Source organism: Hypomesus nipponensis, chromosome 2 (assembly GCF_054491055.1).
Source record: "Hypomesus nipponensis isolate SF chromosome 2, ASM5449105v1, whole genome shotgun sequence".
Lineage (NCBI taxonomy): Eukaryota > Metazoa > Chordata > Actinopteri > Osmeriformes > Osmeridae > Hypomesus > Hypomesus nipponensis.
In genome coordinates, this window is record NC_140362.1 from 4,016,742 (window position 1) to 4,039,815 (window position 23,074).

The 23,074-nt window shown below is 44.9% G+C and overlaps 2 protein-coding genes across 5 annotated transcripts; one reads left to right on the top strand and one right to left on the bottom strand.

Moving 5' to 3' along the window:
• The first annotated feature begins 1,217 nt into the window (after nt 1–1,217).
• Nucleotides 1,218–18,548, top strand: kcnn4 (potassium intermediate/small conductance calcium-activated channel, subfamily N, member 4). Of its 3 annotated transcripts, none has more exons than XR_014766230.1 (9): nt 1,218–1,791; nt 4,900–4,995; nt 7,284–7,753; nt 8,693–8,828; nt 11,581–11,691; nt 13,632–13,753; nt 15,029–15,098; nt 15,775–17,454; nt 17,679–18,548. XR_014766230.1 is itself a non-coding variant. In XM_084702382.1 (9 exons), exons 1-9 carry the CDS (start codon nt 1,390–1,392, stop codon nt 17,010–17,012), a joined length of 1,572 nt encoding a protein of 523 aa, XP_084558508.1. In that variant the 5' UTR covers nt 1,219–1,389; the 3' UTR covers nt 17,013–18,548. The 3 variants fall into 3 exon arrangements, 2 of the variants coding, with proteins under 2 accessions (XP_084558507.1, XP_084558508.1); XM_084702382.1 differs by having other exon boundaries at nt 1,219–1,791; nt 15,775–15,935; nt 17,009–18,548; XM_084702381.1 differs by having other exon boundaries at nt 15,775–18,548.
• A 97-nt stretch (nt 18,549–18,645) lies between these two features.
• On the bottom strand, nt 18,646–22,633 carry LOC146300441 (uncharacterized). Of its 2 annotated transcripts, none has more exons than XM_084702364.1 (3): nt 22,349–22,633; nt 22,113–22,236; nt 18,646–21,816 (listed from the first exon to the last, which is right to left on the bottom strand). In XM_084702364.1, the coding sequence occupies exons 2-3, from the start codon at nt 22,209–22,211 to the stop codon at nt 18,841–18,843; spliced, it is 3,075 nt and encodes a 1,024-aa protein (XP_084558490.1). In that variant the 5' UTR covers nt 22,212–22,236; nt 22,349–22,633; the 3' UTR covers nt 18,646–18,840. The 2 variants fall into 2 exon arrangements, with proteins under 2 accessions (XP_084558490.1, XP_084558491.1); XM_084702365.1 differs by having other exon boundaries at nt 22,505–22,631.
• Nucleotides 22,634–23,074: the final 441 nt, after the last annotated feature.

A 23,074-nucleotide genomic window follows, 5' to 3' on the forward strand; every position in this document is an offset into this window, starting at 1 on the left:
ATAATTTATATTGATACATGTATACACTTAAGTTTAAGTTTGTTTATTCTATTTACTGTGTTACTTGTAAATTCAATAGTATTTGATAGTGTTGAAATTACTAATATATATTTTTTTGTATTCACAGCGCTCCACTTTTACCACACGTTGTTATGTAACAGCCGAAAGGTGAATGCTGCAATGTACAGAGACATCCTTCATGAAAACCTTCTCCAGAGCGCTCTGGACCTCAGACTGGGGCGAAGGTTCATCTTCCAACAGGACAAAGACCCTATGCACACAGCCAAGATAACAAAGGAGTGGCTTCGGCCGGACTGGAAACCGATTTAGCATCTCTGGAGAGATATGAAAATGTCTGTTCCCCGACGTTCCCATCCAACCTGATGGAGCTTGAGAGATGGGAGAAACTGCCCAAGAATTGGTGTGCCAGGCTTGTAGCATCATGCTCAAAAATACTTGATCCATGAATCCATTTTGGAATATGGCTGTAACATAACATAATGTGGAAAAAGTGAAGCTCCAACAGACTGGGGTGAGAGGCTGTGTGCGTGTGTGTGTGTGTGTGTGTTTGTGTGTGTGGATATGTTTCATTTTTTGCATACACCACACTGTTCTGTTGAATTAAAGGCTATGGTTTGTGGGGAGTGATTATGTAATAACTGTAATTGGGACGTGTATTCCCATGATTGTGTTTTGTCTTTTGATTTGTTCACTATTAACATAATTGTGCCACTAGAGGGCTCCCTCAATCCATTTTGATAAGTATGCTCACTTAATTTTTGGAACACTGATCATTTATTGGTCTGCTATATGGTTTGGCTTTTGGGTATCGTGACAGGTACTTCATAAACAACCTTATCAAGTACTGTAAGGCCATTTAGCCTCATTTAATGTATATTATGTCCCCATGATGAGTTTATTATTCAGTATTTCGGTGGGGGTGTCAAAGGATCTAACAAATGGGAATGCACGGTCTAGCTACTTCATGTCAGTAGTCTCTAACCCCAAATATTGCTAAACATTATTGGATGGCACTTGGTAAAGAAGGTAAAGAACGTTAAAATATTCACTGAAGCCTACGAGAATTGCCAAACAAATGCCTTCAAATCATGCCTGACCAATCTTTACAGCACGGCTGGTAGAACTTCCTACATTATGCAAATTGTTAATATAGACGCAACAGACAAACACCAGGCACACTAGTGTCAGACTGGTGTGCTCTGATAATAACGCATGCAAATGAGCGCATAGTCCAACTCAACAGCCAGTGGCGCGCGTAACCATGCGGGTGGTGGCGATTTCCAGGTGAGCGCGTATCACACCTCCTAAATCCTCAACTTTACATGTGGGTCGGAGGGGAGGAGGACCCGGTTCACGGTTTGCCCATCTATGTCTTTTCGCACTCGGGGGCAGAGCACGGACAAAGGGGAAGCTGGACAAGGAGAGGACGAGGCAGCAGTGGACGGCAACAGGGAGAACGGCAACAGCCGTGGCAAGTGCGCTATGGAGATGACCTCCCACAACATCAACAACGATTCTAAAGTGGACGGTATGAACTGCGATGGATTGATCAATCGAAACGGCGGGGACACGACGGAAATATCTGTCCCACTATCCCACACAGGGAAGCGGGTGACCCCTATTGAGGGGGACAATCTTTACAGACTACGAGACAGAAAGTTTTTGCTGGAGGACAAAAAGCGCCTGTGCGCGTGGGCTTTGGGCACAGCTCTGCTTGGAATACTGCTCATGATTTTGCACGCGGAGCTGTGTCCATTTGCTTATGAGCCGGTAGGTCTATTTACATTTACAGTCTAATTCCAAAATAAACTGATAATAAATACTATCGCATAATAACTTTTGGCTATAGCAAACATTGAAAATAAATGGTGGTCTCATTTCTTTGTCAAAAGTCAAGATAACTGACGTAAAACAAGCAAAACGTGTTTCAAAACAAATCTGTCATCCGTCTTTAAATCAGGGGAACTGAAACAGAGGGCAGGCAGTAGGAGACGTGGTTCACTGTTCATGACCTCGCCTTACCTAATAGAGATGACATGGAATGTTTATCAAACACAAGAAGGCTAAAGCTTTTTCTTGGTGGAGGACTAAAGTGCTGACAGCTCCTTTCTGGATCAATACAAAGACCCAGGCCATGTCAAAGACACCTGTTGACCTGAGCAGTCACCTGCCAGAGTCAGAGAGAGGGGGGGGGGGGGGGGGGGGCTAGTGCTGACCTAGTCCCTAAAATCCTGTTAAAACTGTGATCTGCTCTGCTTAGGCTACTATGCGCTACTGCTCTGGATCTGCTAAATTATTATATGTCTCGATCAAGACATTAGCGAGTGATAAAATGCTCAACAAGTGCAAGCCCAGCATATCATGACATTGCAACCTGCTGGCTGTTAACACCACTTAGCTATTCAACAAGTCCATGTCATGTCAAAACATTTCCTGGGTTAAAATAGGTTCAAAATAGAGCCCAATACCAAATAAAACATTTTTTATTCACATGATGTGTTTGTGAAACCTTAACATTTTATGTTATGACCATACAAATGTGTGTATGGTATGCAACTTTAGGCTGTTTGGTGTTTTTGGAACCTCATATATAAGGCTATGTAGGTAATTCTGCCTTAATTTAATGTAGAGGTTTTTCGAACTGGTTAACCGAACTCAGTCTCGTGGTTCAACATGCCTATGAGAATCTTCCGTTGAATTGGTGGGTGAAACTGAGAGTAACATTTTTATCTAATCCCCTGGCAAATCAACGGAGCATAGACTCACAGATCAATTAAGCCACAATTCAACTGCACGTAGCCTATCTTGATCATCTTAACATTTTTCTTGATTTAATGACCGCTTCGACACTCATAACGTGCACGCAAGCGAAACAGTTCGACCGACACCCGAGATTAAACCCTGACCCTATGATTACCGGCGCACCCGCATTATATTAGCATGCAGATCACAACGGATAAAGCTGCTTATAGTTAGGCTAAGTAAATAACTTCCATAGAGAATGCACTGGCCAGTTCATGTCAATATCAACAAATTCTGTAATAAATACCAACAGAACATGAACTTGGTTATTTAAACCGTAGTAACTGTAAGCTTTGATAAAGAATTATGGGTTTCAGTATTTGACCAATGCAAAACCGTTACGAATAATGAAACTAGGCTACATGTTTAAATTTACTGTAACGCCTGGTCGCCTGTCTCTGACAATTAAGTCTTTTCTTGGACGCCAAATTATGCAGGAAATTGGGCTATTGTAGCAGTTTTTCCACATTTCAGTACTTCCCTTAGTGAAATTGCTCACGGTATGGCTCTTTCCACATAATTTGGTGTATAATTAGAGACTATTTGAATAATTCAAGAGGTTCACCTCGAGGCGCACAGCTGATTTCAAGGTCTGGGGAAATGCTAGTAGCCTACGGCTGAGAGGCCGTCCTGGGATCCTGAAGTGCGTACACGTCCTATTCTTTGCAACTCTCTCTTCCGCAGTTAAGTCCTGTCTCATCGAACAGTTTGCCAAGAGGATGCGTTTCTATAGTAAAGCCGATACAACATCCGCATGTTGTGACTGAAACAAAACAGACGACGTTGATTATAGCCTTTGGCCTACTGATGTCACTGCTGCTAGCTTGTGTAAACACTGCATTAAGCGTGAGACTTCTTGATTATAATTTGCATATTAAAAGATTCTCCTCATGGACAACTTGTATTACAAGGTAACCCTTACATTAAACTGTGTTATTACAAGGTAACCCTTACATTAAACTTCGTTATTACAAGGTAACCCTTACATTAAACTTTGTTATTACAAGGTAACCCTTACATTAAACTTTGTTATTACAAGGTAACCCTTACATTAAACTTTGTTGAACGTGGACACAGTGAGGATGAGCCGTGGTCTTGGGTGGCTCGTGCGTTATCCGGCCAAGTCATTAGGCAACAATGTTAACCACGTTAGGTCGTTTCAAAAGAGCTTAAAACTACTGAGTTTCCAAAGGAAAAAAATTAAAACAAAATGTAAACACCTAGAGCAAGCAACGTGTTTTGGACTTGATAGAATGCACTCAAATGAACGCTACGCATATGAAGCTTCCCAATTAGCCAGGGTAAAATTAGACATGATGCAGATGCTACAGGAGAAATTGTGGAAAACAATCGAATTTGCCAACAAACGTCATCACACCATCCAGCTCCCTACCTCTCCACGTGGAAGTTTCCTCAACTTTGTCTGAAAATTTGCAATTATCTTTTAAACTGTAAACCGCCCGTCATTAAATTAACTCCCCGTTAAAACTTCCATCGAGGTTACATCAGTCGACGTCATGGCTCTAAACAGCAAGCTTTTTTATTACATTAGGGCATGTCGACCTGTGCATAGTCAGATGTTTGACAGAGGGTCAGTTTGGGGCCTGTTGACCTTTATGAGGGGTGCATAAAAGGCATTGTGCCCTTGATTGTTTTCTTCCATCTTCATTCCGCTGTTGCAAATTCTATGTAGTCTACGTAAATGTTAATTGTATTAATTCAAAACATTAATACTCAGTGAGAGTGACTTACATATATTTGGTTCACATAATGCTTTTTATGCAGTTAATGAATGGGATTATATTAGTCAAATAGGCCCACATTAACTTGATTTATTTTCTACTGCAGTGTGAGTGCATACGCATGTGCATGTGTGACAATAAAGTTGTCACCAAATCGGTATGGAAGCGAAGACCGAAGCCAAGGTCAGGGTATTCCGCTAACACGCAGCTACTGGAAAACAATCAAGTGGAAAAGAACCTGAAACTGAGTCTGACTATAATAACTATAAACCTCCCTTTTATTGTTTTTATCTTCTCTCTTTCCTCCCTCCTCCTCTTCCTCCTTCCTTTCCAGGGCTCCAGCTACGCCTTTATCATCAACTGCTCCATCAGTATATCCACAGGGTGCCTTCTGGTTCTCATTTTAGCCTTCCACTATAAGGACATCAGGGTAAGTGTGCCTTCACCTCATTCCCAACCGGCGAGAGGGTCAAGGGTCAAGGTTGGCTTGAGGAGGATGTGTAGAATGGGATACATGTGTAAATGTGTTGCCTATGTGTAACATGCCTTGACTGCCAAAGAAAAACACCCGGCAGTTTCTATTATTTTATATTATCTTTTTGAGGAGGGCATTGATTGATTCATCATCAGACATCTGTCATCATTTGTAGGATCTTTTGTCCAGCTGAAACGTTGACCTCTGCAGTTGTCACAGGTCATTTGGTGGCCTCCTCTAATCAGCAACTCTCTCTCAGTCTGCAAAGAATATTACAGTGCTATTAAAAAGAGCCACGTGTAAACATATACATAAGATATCAGCAGGAGTCAGAACTGTGTGTTTACCCAGGCTGTAAATCCTCCATACTAGCAATAGTTGACAGGCTAATAACGCCAACTCGGCCCAGATGACATCTCAGAACTTGTACAACATGGAAGCTTCGTCTTATTTTTGTCCTGACTCATTAAACATCTCGCCAGGGCTTTGGTAGAAGATCTGGAAAACTGGATCTGTAAAAGACCCAGTCCCTCCTTGTCTGGTCACTCCTTCCTTGGAATAGCCAGCAAACCGTGACGTGAAGGGCAGGTGGCAGGTGCCAAGCTTGTTGTAAGAGAACTTCTACACAGTTTCCTGTTTCTCCGAATGTTATTCAGTACCAGAGAAGAGACAGGTGAATGTGTGTAACCACGAATGCTGCTACAGTACTTGCTGCTTGCAGCCCTTCAGCTGTGTGGTTGAACGAAGTGTGGGGGTGTGGGGGGAGGAGGGGGGGGGGGGGTTTGGGGGACGGGGGAGTTGGTGCAAGTGCTTAAGGGAGATAAGGAAGGTGAGGGTGGAGCTAGAGGCTATCGTTTCTTTATCGAAGCCGTAGCCCAATGTTGTGAGACACTTTCAGCATGTTTTACTATCGTAAACTCAGTGCACCTTCAGGAAACAGTTTATGACTGGTTCATTCAGACCTCCGGAAGTAATTATTAGTGCTCCATTCTCAAGGCTACGACTTTCAATTGTAGGTCAAATAACATGATGGGATTGAAAAGGTTATTTAAACATTGAAAGTCCAAAAAGAAAAAAAACTCCCAATACAGTGTGTTCCCTCGTGGGTCATCTCCTGGTCCTCATGTGAAGTGATTTTAGTGGGAGAGTGTTGGCCAGGGTCCTACAGGGTCTTGAGAAGCTTAACCCAGGCACCCAGAAGTGAGTACTGCCAACACCATCACTTGTCTAAATGTGATCCACAACCCCATCTACCCCCCCCACACACACACACACACACACACACTCCTCCTCCACACACATTTTGGCACTTGTATTCTGGTTTTGACTAGATTCCCATGGTTTGTATGTCACAATCCATGTATCCAGGGTTCACTGGTCAGTAGATGCCTGCTTTGCTTGAACACTCGCATACATGAAGGCCTCCTTTCAGGCACGTACAGTACAGCTACTCATTTGCATCCACTAGTAAGAAGATCTTTGCATTCTGTTCCGGCAGTTAAATAAGTAAATACTCAGTGTGGAACAGGACAGATTCACATGAGGGCAGGTTGAACCTAGCTTCAGTTTAGAAAAACATCAGTTTCCGAGCCTTGAACAAAGCGACCCCAAAGCCTTGTAGCTTTGTGTATGAGAGCGTGTGATGCTGGCTGTTGATATACTGTGTTGTCCTCCCAAATTCACAGTCAAACCAGTGTTTGCTCTGCATTTTGTATACTGACATAGCAACAAAACAAAGAACAGTCTGTTCTGACATTGTGAGAACAGCTTTAGCAGGAGTGTAAGGAATACAAAGAGTATTGTCTGTGTGCATTTTATTCAACAGTGATCCACTGCTGTTTTCTATAGGATAAATGTATGTTTTTGTCAATCTCAGTGTAGCACCAGAAAATGGACGAGATTTATAGAGGTGCTCGACCACTAAAACCCTTACATTCTGGACTTGACTAGTCTTCGTATCTGCTTGGGCGGAACTGTGTTTGGTTTGGCCCTCATCTCAAAATTAAATTAATCATGTTTGAGTTCTCCCCAGTCCCACCTTTACTTAGTCCTGAATTAAAAGAAAAATCTTATTTATTGCCCCCTCTCTCTCTCTCTCTCTCTCTCTCTCTCTCTCTCTCTCTCTCTCTCTCTCTCTCTCTCTCTCTCTCTCTCTCTCTCTCTCTTCTTGCTCTCTTTCCCCTCTTTCTCTCTTTCTGTCTGTTTCTTTCTATCCCCTCCCCTCAACCCCCCCTTTTCTATAGCTTTTCATCATCGATCACAACCAAGTGGACTGGCGGATAGCCATGACGACCCACAGAGTGTTTGGCATCTCCTTGGAGCTCCTTGTCTGTGCCATCCATCCGGTGGGCACCTACTGGGAGCTGGCCGTTCCCTTGACCCAGGACGGAGGCGAGCTTGAGGCCAACTCTTCCTCCGCCTCCTCCGCGTCTCTGTGTGTGTCCTCCCGCCACGGGGAGGCGCTGTTGAACACGGAGCTGTTGCTGTCTGCGCTGATGTTCCTGCGTCTCTACCTGGTGCACAGGGCCATCCTGCTGCACAGCAAAGTGCTCCTGAGCGCCTCCTACAGGAGCATCGGCTCCCTCAACAACATCAACTTCACCTTCCGCTTCGTGCTCAAGGTGCTGATGAACAAGTACCCCGGGCGCACGCTGCTGGTGTTTATCCTGCTCTTCTGGCTCATCGCTTCCTGGATGCTCACGCTGTGTGAGAGGTCGGTGGTGAGGCTGCCGTACAGACAGACCACAGGTTCACATGACAGCCACAGCCACAGTTTCAGTCGTACAGTACATCTGCAGGCCTACTTGAGTATTGCGACAGAGTTGCCTACTGTACATTGAAGGGTGAAGTGAAACCTGGCAGTGTGAGTCGAAAGGCTTACAGACTACAAGCACAGAGACACACACACCACACACACACACATGTACGGGAATGGTCCCTCCCCCCCCCCCCCCCCACACACACACACACGTTTGGGATAGGTCCCTCGCCCTCGCCCACTCCACCCCCCCCCCCCCACACACACACACACATGTACGGGATAGGTCCCCCCCCCACACACACACACACACATTTATTGAAAACAGACTGTCTTTGAAATGTACACTCTGCTTTCGATCTTGATGGTCAATTTGAGTTTCCTATTTGGAGAGGACGCCTAATAATAACTGATTCGATGATAGTCGTTTTCTGTTCAATTACTCTAACAAATTGCTCTTCATTGTGAGCCAACCCACCATCAGCACTCTGCACTCTGTGTGGTCAGTGTGAGCTCATTTATTTACACTGAACCAACAATAGATGGAAAGCCTTCCCAATTGCATGTACATTAGTCCCCTGCACGTTGATTAGTGGAGCTGAGCCGCAAGCTTGATGGGGAGATTGCAAGACTGATGACTGACAGCTGATAAACATCAACGTTCTAATGTTGCAACAATAATTCTGCCGTTCTAAATTAGATTCCAGAGCAGGAGGTGTGTTGGTTGGACTTGTTACGGTTCATCTCGAGTCTTTGTTTGACTCACTGGTCCGAGACCCTGACCTTGATATAATGCGATATTATGCCATAACATACCTGACTGTTGTTTACAGGATGCTGTGTGAGATCTCGTAACCCATTGGCTAATGCTCAGCTCTCTGTGGCCCCCTGTAGGCAGACGCAGGCGGGGACGGGCCGCATCGACACGGCCCTGTGGCTCATCGCAATCACCTTCCTCACCGTCGGCTACGGCGACGTGGCACCCAACACCAGCTGTGGCAAAGTGGTGTGTCTGTTCACCGGAGTCATGGTAACTAGAATGGGGGAGATACCTGTTTGTTATGATGCATGAGATTTAAATGTAGAGTTGTTTTTGTGTTCATGCAGAGGGTTAGTTTATGATGCCTGCCTGCGTGTTGAGTATTCAGGTGACAGTCCCAGGATCTCAAGAAATCCTCAATAAATGTAGATAATAGAAATGAAATGCTTGATAGATTATCGTGGCCAACCAAGATAAACAAATTCAGTCTACGTATACAACAGCATGTTACAGTACGTTAGCTGACTAACAGTACTGTACATGTTTTGTTGAATGTGTCTATAAGTGCAGAAGAATAGAAGGAAGCTCGATTCAGAGCCCCTCAGATGCTTGTTGCGGAAGGGTTTGTCACGTTTGAAGTGCCTGCTCTTATCAGAAAACATATATCCAGGATGACGGCACAGAGTGTAACACCCTACCCAAATAACAAATCTGATTCTGGAACAGTCCGGCTCTGATGACTAAGTGCACTGAGGGAGCACGGTAGCGAGTCTGCCAGCCTCATTGTTTGCCTGTCACAACTCTAATCTATATCTCTTGACCTAGTGTCTGTATGTCTTTCCATGTTATCAGTGTTTGTCAATGCCCGGTTTAGGAGTGCAGTTGTCTTGAAGAATGCAGTGGAGAGTCTAGGATTCTATTCTATTCCATTCTGACTTCCACTCAATTTAGCTCTACCGTGCCTAGCTAGGGTGTGCAGTTTTTAGGAGACCAGTTCTCTCAGTTGTGTTGGTGTGATAGATAACAGTTGAGGAGTTAAGAGTCTCTGTAAGGGGCCCCCTCCTCCACCAGGCACTACTTCTCCCAGAAGAGCTTGACATCAGCCTTACTACTATCTGCCTGCCTACTCCTTGCCAGGAGTATTTCATATTTTATTTAAGTTGTTTATTTACATTAGGGTTGCTGGAGCCTACTGTGAATCTTTCATACAAAGGCACACTGTGAACACAAGTTGTAGGTGGAGCAGAGGGCTGGGGTTTCCTCTTCATAATCCATGGCTTCCTTCCACTTAACCCAGGTGGAGATGTGGAGGGTTGCTGTGTGGCCACTGGTTGTAATGTTACTGGCCCAGGAAGGAGAGTTCCTGGGGATATGAAAAGTGCTGATTGGTACGCTTGCTTGCCCTAGACCAAGTGCAGTCTGTAGGTGCGTAGCCCCTTGTTGTGTTACAAGACTAACAGCAACTTTGTACGCCCATTGCGAAGAGAGAAGCCAACCCCCCCCCCCCCCCCCAAAAAAAAAAGATTTTATGTTTTTCCCCCCCAAGTGCTCTAGCTTATATGAAAATCAATACTGTTGACGTGAAAAGTCAAAGTGGAATAAATCTCCGACTAGCGTCTGGAGGAAGGGTGATAGCGAGGTGTGTGTTTGGAGGAAGGTCAAGAGTCAGATGGAGTGAGACATGGAGAAGGCTGAGTGGGAAAAGTGATATACAGTAAACGCAGAGAGGAGGAGCGAGGGGAAGAAGAGTCCGGGCGAGAGGAAGAAGGAGTCAGAGTGCGGTGGTCGAGCGTTGCCAGGGGCAACGTGCCGGACTGGGAGGACTTGGCTCCCCGCCTCACCTCCAGTCGGTCGGTTTCCGATCCGAGCAGATAAGAGCGGCTGCGAGTCACCAGAGCAGCGAAGCCATGCCGAGACACCTCCCTGACACAGTGGAAAATAATCCTTCACTCCTCTCGCTCCCTCGCGCCCCTTATTTTTATAAGCTCTCCCCTTTTTTTAAGGGAAAACTTTCCACCATTTCCATTTTTAGGTGGTTTATAGCCCTTGGCACCACTGGAACAGGAGGGAGTGCCAACCTGTGCCCGTGACATGGAAAAAAAAATGAGTTTCCTACTCCCAACAGGGCAGCTCGCTGAGCGAATGAGGGAAGCGGTGCTCACACCTGTAGCGTGGGCAGGAGCCCCTCCGTGACGCGCTCCAACCTGCTCACAGTTTCACTCCCCCTCCAGCTGGATTGGGGAGGTGAAGCTCACATCTGTGGGTGTGGATGGATACTGGGAAGGATGTTGTGCCTGTTTCCAGATTGAATGGGGGCAGATCCACACGGAATCCTGTTCCAGGAATTCATCGACATCATGCGTGTGTTCTGATGAGTTGCTTGTATTTTTTTTATGTAAACATGAAGCCGTGTCCCTAAAGAACGTGTTCTTGTTAACTAGACCGTGATAAGACTCACACTCACTTTCTTTTTCCATTTGACTGATGCAATCCCAAAAAGGAAATAAAAGGTAAAGTAGAGGCATCTGCTTTGAAAACCATCCATCGTGAATAACTGTCATCTCAAGTCTCTCACATCTATTTGATCTGTTCCCATGTCTGAAAGCTGCCCGTGAGTGTGTGAGTTTCTCTGATTCACTCTGTGGCTCGCCTGAATCAGAATTCAGTCAGCATGCTGTAGTTCCCTGTCCAGTAATAGCTCAAAGTTATTCTCAGAGGAAACCCACTTTATTCAAGCAGTTCCACTGTGGTTTGCATTTAACCATTTCACTCTCAAAACATAACCTTGGGGCATAGCACAGTACATAAGAAGGTCTCACATCATTCTCATTGCCCGACCACAATTCACCCACACCGTGACCTGTTAAAATGAAGTTCTTGAGCAAGTAGGATATCCATCCTTGTATGTTTACATAGTACTGTTGTGACCCCGTTCCCCGTTCCCCCCCCCCCCCCCCCCCCGGGGAAGACCCAAGGACAATGTGGTAACCTTGGCTACGGCTGTGTGTGTGTTTGTTTTCAGGGAGTGGCCTGCACCGCCATGCTTGTGGCTGTCATGACCAAGAAGCTGGCTCTAAACAAAGGAGAGAAGCACGTGCACTTCTTCATGATGGACATTCAGATCTCCAAACGGGTGAGGACTTCAGTTCACCCGTTTCAAACCGCCAGGCTTGTGAAAAAGGATTTGAATCAACAATCTGAAGTTGACAAAATAAATATCGGCATTGTCGTAGCATTCTTTATCCACAGGTTAGATTCCTGCTGCCTTTGGAATAGGTAAAGGGAAAAAATAAGATATATTTTTCGTATGTATATATGTTTTTTTATACTATTTCCGTAAAAAACAAAAACATATGTGATCCCAAAAGTAGATCCTATATCATTCTCTTTGCCAGTATTGTTCAGTATCAACTATCGTAAAAAACAACCATCGACTCCAACCATCAAAGGTTTTCGCGGTTTCACAAGAAGAATTCATATTTTTACACAACGGATATGGCCTTCTGGGTGGAAGTAGTGATATTTTCCATGTTGCACGCGAATTATGGTTTTTGAGTCTTTATATAATATTATCTTTTCCCTAAATAGGGCACAGAGGAGGGCAGAATAGTGTGGGAAAAAGTCAGAGAGACAGGGCTTGCCTTTCTCTTAATAGCCTCCACAAGGCGTCAAAAGGAGGAAACAATCGTGTCCCTGTCAGGAAAAAGACTTGTGTCAGTCCAGGACGGCGTTTGGACCGACAGGAAACTGGAAGTGCTAACGTGTGTGTCCTGTGGGTGTTTATGTCCTGTGTCCGTGTGTCCGTGTGTGGGTGTGTGCTTGTGTGCTTGTGTGGGTGGGTGGGTGTGTGGGTATGGTTACATACTTGAACAACAAATCTCTGTTATGATTAAGAAGAAGAAAAAAAAAAGTTGGATGTGACTATGCTGTAATACTGCATTTCAAAATGCAGTCACTTACAACCACAGTACCGGTATGTTTGGTGTACAAGCTACAACACTGCTTGTGTTGCGCCATCACTGCCCCTCCACTGTTGTCACGGTGAGGCTGGAGGTCGGACTGGCAAAGGATACAACCACTTCCTTTCTGCTTGCGGCCGCATCCTGTGGATGCATCCTTACTTCTGCTTGTGGTTGTTTTGTTTTGTGTGTGCGTGTGCTCGTTGTCTGTCGCTGTTCAGATTTACACTGACGGAAAGAGGGGAAGACATCTGGATGCAACCCCTGACAGACCCTAATAATAACCCCCTCAAAACAGGCCGTGGTGACATCATCACAGCCAGGGAGCCAGCCAGCAACGGTGTGCTGGACAGGAAAGCCAACAGACATTAATAGAATCAAAGAGAAAAGAGAAATGGGTGATGAAAAAAAATAAAAAAAATGGAATGTCCGTAAGTCACATACGGGCAACTGATGACTATTCTCATCCTCAAATGTTATTCCCAGTGTGATGATTACGCAGCCATCCGCTTCTGTTTTTAAACTCCATGCAGTAAACTCTACTAGGCAAACCTACTCTCTGACCCTGCTCTGTATAATCTAAAATTGTTGAATTTATTCGTTAAGGTTCGGAACAGGAATCTCATCAATATCACTCTTATTTAACCAGCTGAAGTAAAAGTAATGTGGTTTTTCACCATCTTCATGTTTTTCAACATAATGGTTTTGACTGTAAATACGGAAACCCTATAGGACTATGGTAGGCATGTATGGGCCTCTCCAGTAAGAGAGAGTGGTCAGCCCAGGTCACCTTGTTTACATATGCCTCGTGTTCCCCAAAGTTCAGATTTGGGGGTAGGCCTCTATCTACACACAAGGAATGCTTAACACAGAATCATTCTTATACAGGATAAATGTGTTACATCTTCAATTTTCCCAACAATGTATTATTCACCTTATGCACCCTTTATACACCTCTGCCTTTAGTGGAATAGTACACGCTGAGGAAGAAGAGGAGGAGAGGGTGGAGAGGGTGGATGAGATCCTGTAGAGCGTCTCTGTTGGTGACCAGGCCTGGAAGCTGGCGTCAGGGAGTTTGATAGATTGTGTTTTAACGCTGGCATTACCGTCCCAGATACGCCACGCTGCGGCCAACGTGCTGAGGGAGTGCTGGCTGCTGCATCGCACGGACCTGGCCAAGGGCAGCACCGGAGAGCACCGGAGACACCGGAGGTGTCTGCTGGAGGCCATCAGAGCGTGAGTCATCACCGCCACCCTGTAGACGCTGGGTGTGTGAGTGGGTGTGTGCGTGTGTTTGTGAGTGGGTGTGTGTGGGTGGGTGGGTGGGTATGACGTTAACATTCGGTACTGGTTCTATGAGTCAGTCAGTCTTTATCAACATGGTGAACGCAGGCTATAACAGTTTGTTAACGTTTTAGGCTCAGGAGGAGCCCTCATTTGCTGTGCTCCCACTGGGCGCGCCTCTCCCATCTCTACTCAATTTGTCAAAGATGTTAGTTGAAGATAAGAGTCATCGGTCGGAAGTGTCTGGAAGTTGAAGAAAATCTTTAGCTACTAGAATGAGCGCCCGGATACTATTTACCGTCGCATCACCCATGGTTTGTGTCTTAGAAAAAAAAAATATATATACCCATATATATATTGGTGAAAACAAATTAATCCAAAAACACAGTGCCAGCTTATAAATCACCTTACAAGTAACCATGGGTAACCATCAGTGGACACCTGGAGGGTGCAGTCTGGGGCTTTAGAACCCCTCTTAAATCCCTTTTTGTTTCGTTTTTTAAGAAACATAACACTTGTAAGGGTGGATGGAATTAGCTTCCTGTGTTACAGTTAGCAGACTTACTATAAATACATTGTGGAAAGTCAGCATTACAAAGCACTTCCAGAATCCTCTGAATAGTGAAACAGCTCGGAGACCATTTTTACTTTTACTTCATATTTTATGCATCAGTTTGGAGTTTTCTGGCACCCATGTTATGCCCTAAAGACTGTATACCTCAGTGCCCATGGCTTCTTAATGGAAGTTCCTGGCAATATTGGTTTTACTTTTTTCTTTCTCAAGGCAGTTATGGTTTCATCCCAAATTATAATCTAATTTTAGGGTTTTTTCCAACCATAAATGTCAAGAACTTTACAGCAGTGGATATTTCTTGAAACTACTCATTCAAAATACACAGTATGGCTCTTGTATGTTGAGTTCTTGACAAGCCAAGAGTTAAACTCAAGCTACTGTATGTAGTCCATCATGTCAGCAATGACCATCATTTTTCTGCTGGTGGAAAACTTCTGTGTTCCGAGGCCATTATGAAAAAGGGGAGCTTGCGGTGTTATTGTAAGGGCTTTTTATTCGACACAATCATTTCATGCTTGTTTGCCTCCATGGTGTCAATTAAGCTACCTGGTACCCTGCCATTCTCAGAGGATTATACACAGTACTCTGATACACCGTAGAAATCATGTTATTGACATAACCTGCCTAAAATCCTTTTTTGGCCTGTAATATAGATTTCGGCATTTGCGTCTCAAGCAGAGAAAATTGAGAGACTACGCCAGTGAGATGGTTGACCTCCCCAAGGTAACTACAGCCACATCTCAGGTCCACCTTTATTGCTTTATTTCAGTGGCTGTAACAAAGCAGGTTTACACCATATGAACTCAATAAACCCACTCGCAACTTCCACAGACCTTATAGTGCATCACTGAACCCACTCACGACTTACACAGACCTTATAGTGCATCATTGAACCCACTCACGACTTACACAGACCTTATAGTGCATCATTGAACCCACTCACGACTTACACAGACCTTACAGTGCATCAGTGAACCCACTCACGACTTACACAGACCTTATAGTGCATCATGACAAGGTGCCACTGACACATGACAAGGATGATGACATCACTTAGAACGTCTGTAATAGACACATAATAAAAGACTGAACGTGAGGTGTAGGACAGTGGTTAGGTTGGATCTCATTTCATAGTACCTGACCTCGGTGGCTTATGAAGAGGGCTCTAATGTGATGGTGTACATCTGTACAGTGCATACATTTTGTATTTGTTCCGACAAAACAAATCTGTGTATACTTGCTTAGTAGTCTTAGCAAAAGAGCACACACATTTTTTTTTAATAAAAGTTAGCAATGATCCTCAATGCCATGCCAGGGTTGGTGTGGATTCTGCATAGTAGGTTGATAAATATCAACTTTATATGAACATTATTAACATAATGTGATTGATTGTCAACAGATGCAGATGATCATGTGCGACCTCAGTGCTAACTGGAACAACTCGTACCGCGAGCTGGAGCAGCGAATCATCTCCATGGAACAGAAGCTGGACGAGCTCACACGCTGCTTCCAACGGACCTCCGAGCTTCTGGCACAAGTCTTGCACCACCCACAGAACAGGTAACACAAGTCTTGCACCACCCAGAGAACAGGTAACACAAGCCTTGCACCACCCACAGAACAGGTAACACAAGTCTTGCACCACCCAGAGAACAGGTAACACAAGCCTTGCACCACCCACAGAACAGGTAACACAAGCCTTGCACCACCCAGAGAACAGGTAACACAAGCCTTGCACCACCCAGAGAACAGGTAACACAAGCCTTGCACCACCCACAGAACAGGTAACACAAGCCTTGCACCACCCAGTTAACAGGTAACACCAGCCTTGCACCACCCACAGAACAGGTAACACAAGCCTTGCACCACCCAGAGAACAGGTAACACCAGCCTTGCACCACCCACAGAACAAGTAACACAAGCCTTGCACCACCCAGAGAACAGCTGACACAATCAATCACCCTGAAGTAACAATAGGGGATAGGGATAGCTTAACAGTAGAGCATAAAATCAAGGGGTCATAAATTGAAAGCTCCCCCCTCCCCCAGAGAACAGGTAACTCAAACATATCACCCAACACTCTAAATCTCTGGAGCCAAGTCATTATCTTATCTGCTAAATTAATGCAATAGTGTAGTTGAAATAAGTCTATTGATGCACCATTACTTGTAAACTAGTTTTTAAAGTACTACTGTTAGACCTTTGCTCTCCTAGTACTGGATTAACTGCCACTTACTATGCGTGTATAGGGAGTCAGATGGCGGAGCGGTTAGGGAATAGGGCTAGTAATCAAAAGGTTGCTGGTTCGATTCCTGGCTGTGCCAAAAAAATGAAGTTGTGTCCTTGCGCAAGGCACTTCACCCTACTTGCCTTGGGGGGAATGTCCCTTTACTTACTTTAAGTCGCTCTGGATAACAGCGTCTGCTAAATGACTAAATGTATATATCCACTTTATGCATGTAGCTAAAAGCATCTGTTCAATGCATCAACGTAAATGCCAGAAACAGTTGCCTGGATGTGCCGCTACAACGAAGAACTGCATGTCATGTAAGGTCATCGTACACTATTCTCTCAGCCACCAGCGTTTCTGTAACGTTGGGTTCCTATCCCCTTGTCTTTTCCTTCTTCTTCAGGTGACATGTGGCTGTCTGGTTTTCTTAAGACTGGAGGTGGATATATTATTATATTACAGTCGTGGTCTGTCATGTCCATGGGACTTGGAGGGGGGGCCTCATCTCCCTAAGCTGCACTTAACATTTGGCTGCTGCTGAATCATTTGGACGACTGCCACAACCACGAGACAGTCTGACCCAGTGTTGAATGGACTGAACACTGACTTGTATCAAGACTACAAAAGACTCACTTTCATTACAGTGGAGGTGTTTGTATCAGTTACAGTGATTAATATGCACAAAACACTGCCTTAATAACAGTCTATAACAATCTCAGTAGAGGACCACAATTCCCCCTGTGGTCTGTGGAAGAGACTTGGAGATGCTGCTTCTCTTCGTCCACATTCTCTTCTGGCTCTGAGACCACCCCCCATGCCTTATTCCTGTGGAACCAGAGGCATTACAAAGTGAGGTTTGATTCCCTCGTAGTATTGTCAGGCAAAGTGCCTTTCACTCTCAACGGTTATTAACCGCTAATTGCTAAGTATCAAAAGGAAGTGTAACACCGAGACTCGTATAGGCCTACCGTGGGTTTAGGACTGAAGAACTGCTTATTTCAATCCATGTTGAATTCACACACATCCTTTATATGAGCACTTTTACTCATTTTAATTCCTCTGTGGGTTATTAGGTTGTCCTCGATAAGTGGTCTTCAGATGATGGCCGTCAGTCTACTGCTATATATGAAGGTCTCTTGGACATGTTTTTTTTATTGTTTTTATCAGTGTCTGGCTTTTGCATCAAATCCAATATTTTGTTATCTAAGATTCTAGACAATAATTGTTGTCTGCATTGTGACTCTAATTCGCTAGGAATGGAGTAAGTTGCCTTAGACTCTGTTATAGAGAAAACAGCACCCCCTCCTGGACATTAAATGGAATCACTTATAAAGTCTGGTCACGTCATTCAGGTGTTACGAGTTCCATTGCAATGTATAGAAATAGATTAAAGTTCCCTTGCAATCCAATGTAGGTGTCTGTTTAAACTTTGCGGTATACTGCTTTTGATTGTGAGTTGGCCTCTACATGTTCAGATTTTGGATTTTCATTTTTGTATTGTAAAAAGGTCATTTTATCTGAGTCATTTCCATACTCCTAAATGAAAAGCAATTTTTACTTGTGTTATAGAAATTGCGCTACATACACTTCTCATTGGTCCCACACGATTCCCTTTTAAGCAGACACAATGGTTGTGCTGAACTATGTTAACAGTATTCCTTAACTGAGCATCTTGTGAAAGGAAAATGTCCAAAGTTGCATTAAAACTGGATTTCTGTTCCTTCCTTGTATAATTAAACTGTTAGTTTTAGAAAATATCTGCATTTGGTCAATTAAGTGATACAGGTCACATTGTGAAATCAGATTCTAAATTGAATTTCAGATTGACGTTTACAGCACATTTGCACAAAATAAATCCCAAGAATTGTATTGTTTAATAAACTTCTGAGCTTACTTATTTTAAGTTATTGGTAAGTGAAGATTTGTGAGAAAAAAAAATTGCTACTTCAATTTACATGTCTCAAACAACACAACTTATGCCGTCACTAATCATTTCAATGACAATGGCAAAGCAAGTAATGGAAGGTGCAAAGAGATGGATCCATTTAACACAAAATATATCATTTTAATTGTCATTTTGGTCTGAGGTACAGGGTAACCCTTTCCTTTTGAAGACAGCACATGGCACCCTCAATCTTTCCAACATCGTTTCAATCATACACACACACACACACACACACACACACACACACACACACACACACACACACAAACACTCTCTCAATATCAAACCACTTAGGCAAGTTTTGCCATGGGTCGATTTCGGAGTTGGTGCCAGAGATAAGAAGACGGCCTTTTAAACGTCTTTCCACAGTGACAAGAGAAAGGCACGTGACACTTCTTCTTTGGCCTCCAGCGTCTGCGCCCGCCCATAACCCTAGCTTTCCTCAAGGTACCCGCCCTGTGGCGAGCGAAAACCCGCGCTCCAACGAACGTCTCTCCGCACGTGACACAGATGTAACTAGTGGCCTCGGCATGCTGGATGCAGTGACGGAGGAGGTAGAGCTGGCAGTGGAAGGCTCGGCCGCAGTGGCATCGGTGAGGCCGCGGGCCCCGGTGAAGGTAGCGGTGACGCACGATCAGCGAGGGCTGCCGCGAGACCACGCCGCACTGCCGGCAACGGTGTACGCTCTTTGAGCGCCAGCTCATCTTCAGACGTTTCAACAGAGCCAGCTCCCTGCTCTCATTCTTGAACACGGTTAAGATCTTCAGAGGGGCACGGCTGAGAGTGGACGACTTGGCCGTGGCTGGAGCTATGGCTGGTCCTGAGAAGCTGTATTGTTTCCTTGTCTTGGCCGCTGGGTCTGAGGAGGGAGGGAGCGGTGTAGCAGAAGCTGGGGCGTGGACTGGGGCCTGGGTGTTGGTTTGGACAAAAGGACGTACCTGGAGGATGCCTTGGATGATATTACCCACAGTGTGCAGCACGGGCGCGCTTGTCGTGTCGGTTTGGGCGGGAGGTGTCACCTGGGTGGAGGAGAGTTTGGTTGGTGTGGCCACCTGAGTGGTGGTTGGCTGCACCTTTGCTTGACCACCTTGGAGAACCTTCTTGCCCATGGTCATCTGCCCTCCACTGGGGTGGCTGTGGACCACAGAGACCATCGCTGAAACAGGTTCTGGCTTGGTGGAGGGTGGGGAAGTAGAAATGGAGGTCTGAACAGGCGCAGTACTCTTACAGACCAACGTGGAGGCCTGGTTGCCAGGGTTCTGCAGGGTGTCAGAGGAGCCACCAACAGAAACCACCTTGGCATTGTGAGTTTTGACTAAGTGTTCCACAATGGAAGTGTTTGTAGAAAAGAGAGCTTTGCACAAGAAACACTGGAAGGATATCCGTTTTTCACAGTTTTGCATGTGATGTTCCATACTGAAAAACGGGCCGTTACCACAGTAAGGACATTTATTGGACTGTAAAGGAGTTCCTACGTTATTGACCTTCTGGGCTGGGACTGAGGGCAGGGCTGTGACTAGGGGCAGGGCTGTGACTAGGGGCAGGGCTGGGGGCAGGGCTGTGACTTGGGGCAGGGCTGGCTTCTGGACTTGGGTCAGGGCTGGGACTAGGGGCAGGGCTGGCTTCTGGACTTGGGTCAGGGCTGGGACTAGGGACACGGCTGGGGGCCGGGTTGGGGCAGGGAGCAGGGCTGGCTTCTGGACAAGGGTCAAGGCTGGGGCAGGGGTGAGGGCTGGGGTCAGGGCTGGGACTAGGGGCAGGGCTGGGGCAGGGGTGAGGGCTGGCTTCTGGACAAGGGTCAAGAAAAGAGGCTGGGGAGGGGTCTTTGCTGGAGCAGGGGCCAATGCTGGGGGCATACCTTGGGCTGGAACGGTTGGGACCAGGGTTTGTCTAAATTGATTTTGGAGGCAGCAGTGTTCACTCATGGTGCCATTTGTAGGCAAAACTTTGCCACAGTCCTCACTGAGTGGAATACGTTTTTGGTGTGACTGAACAGAATGCTGCATCAAGGCTTCCTGGGAAGGGAAATAGGCTATACAAAAAGTGCATTGAAAATGCATCAGTTTTGTACATCTCTCCAAATGACATTCCATATCCCTGAATGGGCCTCCGTTACAGTGTATACATCGGTTTAACCTAGCATCAGTAATGCCAGAAGGTTTGTCCGGGGTGGACTGGTTCTTCTTGCTTTGTGTGCATATAGAGGAGAGGGAAGACCTGCCAAAAGTACTACCACTGCTGGACTCAGATTCAGAATTTGAAATGTCATCTGGTTTGAAGTCTGAATCGGATGAATCTTCATTTTCTTCTTCTTGGCTGTCCTCATCCTGATCCTCCTCCTCGCCCTCCCCAACGATGTCTGAAACTCGGCGAGAACTTCTGCGTCTACCCCTCTCTCTCTCCCTTTGGCTCTTCATTAGACAGCTCTCAGTCTCAGATGCGGTTCCCGTGGTCACAGTGGTTTCTGTCTTACCAGTACTTGAAGTAATTGAAGTGCTGCAATTCAAAATACAGTCTTCTGTGCCAGAAGTCAAGCTGCTGTCACTTGTGCTTGAGGTCAGACTGGGCTTCCCTGTGACCTTAGTCCTGCTACTGTCTGTCTCTCCTGTGCTTTCAGTCTTTACTTCGGACGCAGAATAACCTGGTTCTTTATCCCAGTCTGTAACATCTGACTCTTCTCGCACCCATTTGAGCCTGCCATTCACAGCAGGGTTCAAAGTAGCGCTGTCAGGTTTGCCGTTGCTTGGATACTTACGGTTGTACGAGTGGTCCATCTTGTCCTCACTAATAATCAAACGACTGTATGCATGATCTTTTTTAATGTCAACAATGTCAGGCTTATTCAGCAAGGCCTCTTCAAGTCTATCAAAACAATTTTTCAAGTTGTTGTCTGGGTTTTGTGGGGATATCCTTGTGGTCCTATGTATTCCTATGTGTTTGTTCAACTGCCACAAGTTGCTAAAAGTCAATTTGCAGGTCTTGCAACTGAGAAGAGAGGGATGGTGTGCATTCTGCAGATGGATGGACAGTGAAATTGCTCGACTGAAAATCACCTGGCAGATGTTACAGGTGGCCTCGCCGTCATGCAACTTGGAATGTTCGATTAGCCTTTTGCTGGAGATGAATCTCTTGTTGCACTCCAAGCACTGGAGAGGGGATGGTGACACACAGTGATCTGAGGCCTTGACTCCTGGAACGCCCCAGTCCTCATCACTGGAATCATTGGTCAAGTAGGTAAGGTCGGACAAAGAATCGATGGAATGGACCTGCAAATCACATGACAATTATATTAAATAACGTATCAATAGTATCATAGAATGGTACCTTGAAAGTTGACAATGTTAACGTGGACGCATTATACACAATTATACTTTTACTAAACAATGGCATGCAAACTCGGTGGCAGAACTGTTGTTATTTTAGTGGAGTACGAATTTGCACACCGTAAATAAATAGATAGACCAACGGAGGCGTTAGAATATTATGATCACGCAATAGGCTAGGCGGTGTCACTACCTCATAGTATTGGGACCACGTTTAACCGTAAACTTAGCTAACTCACCGCAGCGCACTTCTCATGCAGGCTCAAACTGACAATATTTTCTTGCTCCATGTCTGCCACGACTGTCTTCGGCATTCCGTCTTCAGTGGACATCTCCATGAGAAAGTTAAGTAGGCTAGTGTAGCTTAACGCAAAAATGTTACATGTTTGTTAACTTGAAGGTTCGTTTGAATTCTACATGCATCTCCAATGGTCAAAAGCCCAAAAATGTAATATAATTAAAAGTGAACGCTCACTTGCTGAATAACAGGGTAACATCGTTTGTAATGACTATACTATAGCGTAACTTGAATCGCCACTCAAACACGCTCACAACAATTTTGTGTTGATCTTGATGTAATGAGGATGATGGTACAGGTAACACACGAAACGTAAATTCTAAAGTCAAATACCTGTGCGCACGTAAATTGGTTTACTCTAAACGGAACTGCTAGAGCTAATATTCGTAGCTATCTAACTTCTTTGTATTTAAAATGTGTTCAAAACCGTTTACTTGCAATTGCTTCCATTATTTTCCTCAATATCCTGTTATGACAGGAACATGCGTCACTGGTGGGAAGGCTTGAGCCTAAAGGTCCCAGAATGCAACAGAGGCCATTTTTGTTAAGTCTGTGTCATAGGTTTCTGCTACTACAATCATACTACAATTCCCAAAGTTCTTTCTTTTTTCTGCCATATAATGCTTGTTTAATAGATTTTCTGAATTAAGTAACTGTGGAAATATGACTTACAATTGGGCTTCAGGACATTTATTAAGGGCATCATTATACACAATCTGTGATCATGTAAGTAAATGTGGTTATTCCATTGTTAAATCAATGTATTGAATTAAAAGCCTTTCTTCCTATATGATCATTCAGTTGATTGCATTCTTCAGACTCACATTTCACATTTCAAATATCGGTGAAAGTTTTGGGATGTAATTAAATCTCAGTCAATCTAATTATTTTAAAGTGGTGGAC